The 9399-nt window shown below is 37.3% G+C and overlaps 1 protein-coding gene and 1 long non-coding RNA gene across 2 annotated transcripts; both read right to left on the reverse strand.

Annotated features, from left to right (window-relative positions):
• Positions 1–3286: 3286 nt before the first annotated feature.
• LOC140859250 (uncharacterized) lies at positions 3287–3952 on the reverse strand. The gene is made up of 2 exons (XM_073260941.1): positions 3577–3952; positions 3287–3477 (listed from the first exon to the last, which is right to left on the reverse strand). The coding sequence occupies exons 1-2, from the start codon at positions 3841–3843 to the stop codon at positions 3400–3402; spliced, it is 345 nt and encodes a 114-aa protein (XP_073117042.1). The 5' UTR covers positions 3844–3952; the 3' UTR covers positions 3287–3399.
• Positions 3953–4041: 89 nt separating this feature from the next.
• Positions 4042–4885, reverse strand: LOC140859395 (uncharacterized). The gene is made up of 4 exons (XR_012142842.1): positions 4766–4885; positions 4484–4687; positions 4290–4382; positions 4042–4129 (listed from the first exon to the last, which is right to left on the reverse strand). It is a non-coding gene; the product is annotated as an uncharacterized lncRNA (long non-coding RNA).
• Between the last annotated feature and the right edge of the window lie 4514 nt (positions 4886–9399).

Genomic DNA, 9399 nt, shown 5'->3' on the forward strand with positions numbered 1-9399 from the left:
TGCACCTTTCTGACTGGATTAGGTGGCAAGAGTAGCTGGACTAAATAGTATTGACTCTTCCCTAACTGGAGTAGCTGGTCTACAATCAAAGCACCCAAACCTATAAGCAAAGTCCATGAATGTCGAAGAAGATGGTGGGAGTTCTCTGATAGGAGACTATCCGATGATTAAGTCAGTTTCGATCGGAAAGAGAGACAATAGAGAAAGATAGAATGAGAGAGAGTCCAGAATCCTTCTTTTTTCTATTTATCATTCTCTCTTTTATAGAAGAGTTTGTTAGAGTCGAAGAAGTGACTGTCAGAGCCAATAGTAGATTTTAGTGGGTTATTACGATGCCTGGCATCTTCATTTGGGGGAGCAGTGGGCCGTTATAATAGATTGCCAGCTTAGTAGATCCATGTGCCAAAAGTTTCTCTATGGTATGTGTTCCATAGGATGGCTTCACTACTACAAAAAAGCCTATGACAGTAGTTTAAAACTATTGTCGTAGCTCAAAAAATCGCTACCGTAGCCTATGACAGCAGTTGGCTAACTACTGCCATTATTATCATCATCGTAGACTACGGCAGCAGTTTTTGAGCTATGGTAGTGGTTATGTCAACTGCTATCATAGATCACCTATGGCAGTGATTTTTTAAGCTATGACAGCGGGTGCCAAACTGCTGTTGTAGACTTTGGCTACGGTAGTGGTTTGATAGCCAAGCTACGGCAACAGTTGTCAAACTGCTGCCGTATCCCTCGACTATGATACCGGTTGCCAAACTGCTGCCATACTATGGCAGCAGTTATGTCAACCGTTGTCATAGATAACCTATGGCAGCGGTTGCCAAACTGCAGCCATAGCCTTTGACCATTACCGACTGGCAGCTTGCTTGGCTGCCATCATGGGCCACCACCCGTGGCAGTAGGGGCAGAGGAGGGTGGTGGCCGGCAAGGTCGGACGGCGACGGTGGGGGAGGGATCGGAAAGTGGGGGGGGCGAGGGCCGGCAACAGCAGGGCCATGCCCCAACCGGGCAATTGCGGCAACGGGGCCAGGTGACAGCGAGGGTGGGGCTGGGGTCGGGTGGTGGCGGGTCGAGAGGCGGCCGGTAGGGGTCGGGCGACGGCGACGGCAGCGGTGGGGCCAGACTGTTGCGACGGCGGGAGGGTCGGGGCCTATGGCAAAAGGCTTAAACAAAATCTTTTTGCCATCCTTTATATACCCTTCATTCATTATTTCTACAACCGATGTGGGACTATCACAAACCATAGGTTAGACCTACGGCAGCAGTTGCTTTTGACCAATCTAGGGATGAAAGTGGTGTGGATATTATCCGTCCGGATTCATTTTCATATTCGATCAATCTGGATATGGATAGAAATTTCAAGATCCGATTAATATCCGTATACGTATCCATATCCGTCAAAGAAAAATGGATATGGATATAGATAAACAACTATCCAATCCGTATCCGAATATCTGAATATACACATAATTCTATATAATTTTATATAATATTTATTAATTTTTAAAAAATATATGATATATAAATATGTTATTAACTTGATTTATTATATATTTAGTAATATCTTTGATTCTGTAGTTATAAAATTTAATTATCTAAGTTATATCCATAATTATATTTATATTTTTAATATCCAAATTATATCCGTATCCGTTTAAAATAAATATGAATATAATTTTTTGATCCAAATAATATCCGTATCCATATTTGTATTCGTCAGACAAAATAAATATACATACAGATATGCTAGTATCCAATCCGTATCCGATCCGATTGCAGTTCTATCGCTACCGTAGGTCCGACCTACGATAGCGATTCGCAATAACCGCTGTCGTTGGTAGAATATAATTTTTTTTTGAATATAATATAATTTTATAATTTAAATCTATCTTCACCGTTTATTATCTAAATAATTATCGTTAGAGTATCATCACAAAATACCGTCTCGATCTGATAGTTCTGATATGTCGATCAATAAAATTCAATTTCGATGGTCACGAACAACTATATGACGATCTGATAGATAGAGACTATCGATGGATTCAAAAATTTACAACAATGATCTCGGTGATATTTGTAGCATACTATCAAAATTTTATTTCAATCGGATATTATTATCGTAATCAATTTAGTATCCGATAGAAATAATTTTTTAAAAAAATATTTTTATTAATATTTTAATCACTTATACGGTGAAATATGCGTTCCTCTTGAAGGTAGCAGGTCAGTTTCTTCTGCGTGACAAAGAAAACTCTGCATGGTTCTATTGGTTAAATTCGTGGCATCGCTTAACATGGAGGATATAATTAAGTACATAGTCTTCTCTATTTATGGACTAAACTGACAACAAAGAACAAATGAATGAAAGAATGGGTGCGTGGTTTTTTATTTTCCATCTCTCTTCAGGCGATGGAGCACTCTGGAGGTAGGCCCTGAGGGAATCGCTTGAGGTCAGTGCAGTAGTTGTAGATCATATAGTTTTTCTGCACCCATCTCATCCTTTCTTGGCTCGTGGAATCCAGCTCCTGATTCCACCAGTCACTGCTGGCCGAAGCAGTACCAGTTTTCTTCGAAGGACAATTCGAGACACCGACGGACCAAATGCAGGCATCAGCATTGAAATTCCTGTACGAGGCGGCACTACAGGAAAAATGGCCATTAACGACGCTATTAATGGTCATTAACGACGCTTTAAAGCGTCGCTATTCGGCTTTACGACGCTTCGAAAAGCGTCGGCAAAGCGTCGACTATGCAAGAGTGGGGACGAATATCGCTGACGCTTTGTAAAAGCGTCGTTATTTTTTAACGACGCTTTAAAGCGTCGTAAATATTTACATTAACGACGCTTTAAAGCGTCGTTAAATTTGTCTTAACGACGCTTTAAAGCGTCGTTAATGTAAATCTTTACGACGCTTTAAAGCGTCGCAAAAGACAAATTTAACGACGCTTATAAGCGTCGTTAATGTAAAAATTTACGACGCTTTAAAGCGTCGCAAAAGACAAATTTAACGACGCTTATAAGCGTCGTTAAAGGTTTTAAGAAGAAAAAAAATACAAATATTATTTAAAAAAAAAATAATACAATACATTCCTGTACGAAATCATATCACACCTGTACAATATAATAAACATGTACAATCACCACATTCACATTCACACCTGTACAATCACCATCATTCACATCACCTGTACAATACAATAAACATGTACAATCACCACATTCACATTCACACCTGTACAATCACCATCATTCACATCAAAAGCAAGCTGAAATAGAAAATTTAATCAAACCAAAAGACAATATTTTATATAAATAAAAATAAAGTACTAATCGTCCATTACAATCAAGAGTAATATAAATAAATATAAAAATACAACAAAAATAAAATAACATCAATCTGCAGGCGGATGGTCGTCGTTGTCTCCACGTGACGTGCCGCTATCTCGATGGGTGCCTGATATGCCAGGAGCCTACAAAAAATATATCAAAAGCATGATTTGCATATCTATAAATAAAATATATAAATCATTAAATTAATATAAAATATATATTTAATATTATGTGTTTACCTGAGATGAACCATACATCTCTAATAAAGATGTAAGGCGATCAATCTGTACCCTCATGGCCTGCATCTCGGCACGGCTCTGTCGCATCTCCTCCATCTCAGCGGCACGACTCTGTCTAATCTCCTGTATCTCCGCCTCGAGTCTGCGAACGCGTGAATCCTGAGCATCTGTTGCAGCATGCTGCGTATATCTACTAACCTCAGATAACTGAGTGGGGGTGACTCCTACTCCATAACCCCTCACTCGGCCGTAGCGCTCTGGTCCCATCAACTCTGTGAATACCTCGGCCTCGATACGGCTCTGCTGCGTAGATGCTGCGGACTCGTCGTCACGCTCCGCAATGAGAGATGTAGCCCTCTCCTGTATTTTTTTTGAAAACAAGAGTTATACATTAATAGCTAACAAATTAAATTTAAATCATTGCAAAAAATATAATATTAACAATGTCGTACATATAATCTCTCGACTCATCTCGAACAAAAGTACCATCCTGATGAGTATGAGTCATCCGGTAAAACTCCACTTGTCCGGGTTCCCTCCCATGCTCATCCTCCTACACAAATAATTTTAATTTTAAGCAAACAGTTATGATAATTTAAAAAAATATATGAGTATCATGATACAGACATGGTCCACGATACATAATGATATTAGTTATATAAATATTTGAACATAAAAATTAAAAGTTAATTATGAAAGTTTAAGGAACATACAAACTCCTGTCGGAGTCGTGCATAACTCTTCGACCCCGATGTATGAGGAACAGACTGAGCTGCTCGTGCAGCTCTACCAATAGCAGAATAAGTCTGTAAAATAAAGTAAAGAACTTGTTATATATACAATATATAATAAAAATTAATATTTTTATAAAATATTTAAGAAAAAAGATAATAAACAGATAATATACCTGTGCCCTCTCGGAGAATCAGTAATGAACCAACTCCATCCACTGATGAGGGGGTACATCAGGAGGACAATTCCTAGCAACCTCCTCCTCTGTCATACCCTGTCTCATATAGTCCTTCTTCAATTGTGCTTTATATTCTTTCCATTTGCGGTTGAGAGACTTCATTACAAAATCATGAGTGGATGGAGGGAGAACAAACTTGCTCTATAAAAAAAAAGTTAAATGAAATAAATTATATAAATGATTAACAATTAATATACAGTATGAACATCAATTCATTACCTCTATAACTCGGAGGAGCTCAACTTTGTACGTTGGAAGCATGTCATTCCATTTTGCATAGCCCAACGGACATAGCTGAGGCCTCCGAGCAACAGTCCCCAAAAATGAAGTCAATAAGCAGCAGCTTTTTAATTGGCTGACCTAGCTGATTGCACTCCACAACAATCCTCTCGCCCTCACGCATCTGCCACACATCTCGTACTACTGTGGGTCCGCGTCTGGGGCGTACTCTCCCGGATCCGTCTGCAAAAAATACATAAAAGTAACTATATCATAAATATACATAAAATGAAATAAAAAAAAATTACATGAAAGACAATATATACCCTGCACGTGTATCTCATCATCTGGCTGATGAACAGGAGGATCGTGCTGTGCTGATGATGAAGGACAGGGCTCAGAATGCTGTGCAGCTGAACTGGCCTCAGGCTGCTGTGCTGAAGAAGACGTACCGGTCTCTGTCTGTGAAAACTGGAACTGCACACCAGCATATCGTCCCCTGCGACGCATGATGTCACCTAGCATTTATATAAATAAAAGGTAGAATCAGTTAATATATGGAGTAAAATAATACAATAATTAATGCAAAATATATACATCATAAATAATTATTACCAGTAACAATCAAGCAGTAGTGTTTTCTTCGAATTCTGTTCTAACCAACGTCGTCGTAGCATTTAAATCATCAGCTGGCACAAAATTGTAGGGCATACATTGTGTATAAGTGTCATCGTCATCATCCTCCACTTGGTTTTCCATATCATATAAGTCTCTAGGTTTTGTTTTGATGACAGTAAACCAATCTTTATCTTTTGCGTCTTGTACATAAAATACTTGACGAGCTTGAGATGAAAAAATGAATGGATCATCCTTCAATAACACACAAGTGTGTATCAACCTTGAAAAATTTACAAGTGTAAATCCATTTGCATCTTGTTTCAAACCCTTGGTGAGTTTATGTCTATCCAATCACATCTAAACAGTACTACTTTAAAATTTTCATAATAATCCAACTCATAGATATCTTTAAGTGCACCATAATAGGATTTTTCATCCGCTTCCACCATAACACCGCTATTCTGTGTTTTTCTAAATTTCTCCCGTTCTCTAGTATGAAATTTAAAGCCATTAATTATGAAACCATTATATCTATTCACAATCTTGTTAGGTCCTCGAGCAAGAGCTATTAGTTCATCTGAATTATTTGTCTCCATCATCTTTGATACCTAACAAAAAAATGATATGACGAAGTGCAGTTGAGTTATCTGATATTAAAATGTATCAAAAATTAATATATCCCATAATTAAATATAAATCACACCTGATTCGAAAGCCACATAGGGAATAACTCGACCAACCATCGCTGTTCAATCCTTGCATTAGGACGAATGTTATGATTGGCTCGTCTCTGATAAATTAAAAATTCACTGTATAAAATATAAATATATCATTTAGAACATTATATCTAATATAAAATTTAAATTTTGATGTCATTCCTTAAATATACTAACCTGCGATGGTCAGATATTATGTCACTATGAAGTAACACATAACGATGTGCTTGTGCTAAGGATTTTTGATCAAGTACAATACCTTCACCTCTTCCTAAGAATTTTCCAGCAGTTAAGAACTTATACAGTTCTGCATTCTCCACAAAGTCATTATGCCGTTGAGGTCGACTAAAAATAGTCTCTAACCTTGAAGATATCTTGAACAAAATGTCAAACATTCATCCGCAATATATGCTTCAGCATCGAGCCTTCAGGATAGGCTCTATTTCGCACATAATCTTTAAGACGCACAAGATACCTTCAAGAATTAAATATTTATTAAAATATCAGTATGCTGTTGTTTCTAATAAAATTATCAAAAAATTTAAGGTTTGTAATAATACCTCTCAATAGGATACATCCATCTATAATGTACCGGTCCACCAACTTTAACTTCTGAAGCTAGGTGAACGAGCAGATGTACCATAATAGTGAAAAATCCAGGAGGAAAAATCTTTTCCATCTGGCAAAGTGTAATTGCAATATCCGATTCTAACTGATCAAGTTCCCGAGGATCAATAACTTTGAACATAATGCCTTGAAGAATGACGATAATCGAAGTACAATTGTAACAACTTATTTCGGCAATGACGATCTTAAAGCTATTGGAAAAATATCTTGCATCAATATGTGACCATCATGACTTTTAAGATTTGAAAGTTTTCGATCCTTTAGATGCACACATCGTGAAATATTCGATGCATATCCATCGGGTACTTTGATACTTTTCAAAACTCCCAAAAATTATCCTTTTCTCGAGCAGACATTGTGTAACATGCAGGAGGCACATAAATTCTATCATTAGCAAGCATTTTAGGATGAAGTTCTGTCGGATACCCATTTCTTTTAAATCAAGACGTGCCTTCATGTTATCTTTGCTCTTTCCATCAAGGTTTAAAAATGTTCCAAGTAAATTATCGCAAACATTCTTCTCTATATGCATGACATCAAGATTGTGCCGAATAAGATTATGTTTTCCAATAAGGTAAGTCAAAAAAGATACTTCGTTTTTTCCATAAATGTTTACTTGGCTGTTGTGTAGATGCTATCTGTGTGTCTTCCTCATTTTCATCCTCGAAATAATTGTCTGGATCTTGAAACAACTCTGCATCTAAGTACTGATACTGACTTCCTCTGGTAACCCTTCGTGCACTGAGCTTTCAACATCATCCTTCCTCTTTTTTTAGAGGACTTTGAGTGCTTACCATAGCTGTAATTCATGCCATCCATTTGTCTATGAACATCAGTTCCAGAAGGTGGAATAGGGGCACATCCCAATTCTATAGTACCATCAAACAATCTTTCTGAAATCGAAACGGATGATTTGCTTCCAACCATCGACGATGTCCCATGTAACAAATTTACCTCCATATTTTAACCAAATTGAATGTGTTGAATCTCCACAACAAGGACATGCGACCCGTCCCTTTGTACTCCAGCCAGATAAATTGGCATATGCTGAAAAATCATTAATAGTCCATAACAAAGCTGCCCGTAGTTTAAATGTTTGGCCGTTGGAAGCATCAAATGCATCAACACCCTCCCACAACTGTTTCAATTCCTCTATCAAAGGCTGTAGAAAAATATCAATATCATTGCTGAACCCTTATCTCCTGGAATAACCATTGACAAGATAAGTGATGATTGTTTCATGCACATCCACGGTGGCAATTGTAAGGTATCAAAACGACTGGCCAAGTGCTGTAGGTAGAACTCAGGGTCCGAAATGGATTGAAACCATCAGAAGCTAAGCCAAACCTACATTGCGAACATCAGAGGCAAAATCAGGATGCCTATCATCAAATGCTTTCCATTGAAGACTATCTGCTGGATGTCTCAACATTCCATCCTTTGTACGTCCTTCATGATGCCATCTCATTGATGAAGCTGTTTTTGATGATGCATAAATCCTTTTCAATCTAGGTATAAGAGGAAAGTAACGCAATACCTTGGCCGGTTTCTTTTTACTCCGCGTTGCATCCAATTCATTCAGTACATCATCTCGATCTTCTTTTTGTGTTATCCATCTTGAAGATCCACATACATTGCATGACTCTTGATTAGCATTTTCACCCCGATATAACATACAATCTTTCGGACAACTATGAATCTTTTCGTATCCAAGATCCAATTCCTTTACTACTTTCTTGGCTTCATAATACGATGGTGGTAAACGAGTGCTTTCTGGAAATGCATCCTTTAATAACTTGAGCAGCATGGTAAAACTCTTTCCAGACCATCCATTCAAATATTTTATATGAAATAAATGTACAAGAAAAGAAATCTTAGAAAATTTTGTACAACCCGGATATAATTCTTCGTCTGCATCTTTCATTAAGGTGTGATAACGAGCTGTCTCATCATTAGATGTATGTATGGGCTCCTCAACATGCATACGTTCCGTATGCGTACATCCATCAAACATCCCAACTGTTTCTTGTATACTACTGGATTCTCCTAAATTTTGAACATCAAATCCAAAAGCATCTGTGATCAAACCCCTTATATCATCATCTCTTGCAGAATTGTCTTCTAGGCTAGTGGATCCGCAATGAGTCAGGGGTTGGTTACATGATGATGGCAACATAGATTCTCCATGAAAAATCCAGTCGGTATAACCTCTTAAAAAACCATTCCATACCAAATGTTCTTCAACATTTTGTGGATCTAAAGAAGAACTATTTACACATTTCCGACATGGACATAAAATCTTTCCATTCAAACTACTTTTCTCCATACCAAATTTAATGAAGTCATGAACTCCATCTAAATATTCTTTACTATTCCTTGGTTTATTTATCCAACTTTTGTCCATTGTAGGATAAAACTGACCGAACTTGCAATTTATCTAAAAATAAAAAAAAATTATACAATCTATATTAATGCAATGAGTAAAAAATATCAGTCATTTCATAAAATCCAAAAAAATAACAGCTAGATAAAGTTTACATAGTAAATGCTTGCTATCATCAACTAATAGGTAAAGAAGGTCCTATCCCATTCAGAAAATGTATTAATTCTATAGGTCAATTACAAAAATCAAATGATATGCAACAAGAGCCGAAAAAAATTTCGGCAGCATTT

The sequence above is a fragment of the Elaeis guineensis genome, chromosome 7, assembly GCF_000442705.2.
Source record: "Elaeis guineensis isolate ETL-2024a chromosome 7, EG11, whole genome shotgun sequence".
In the NCBI taxonomy this organism is placed as follows: domain Eukaryota; kingdom Viridiplantae; phylum Streptophyta; class Magnoliopsida; order Arecales; family Arecaceae; genus Elaeis; species Elaeis guineensis.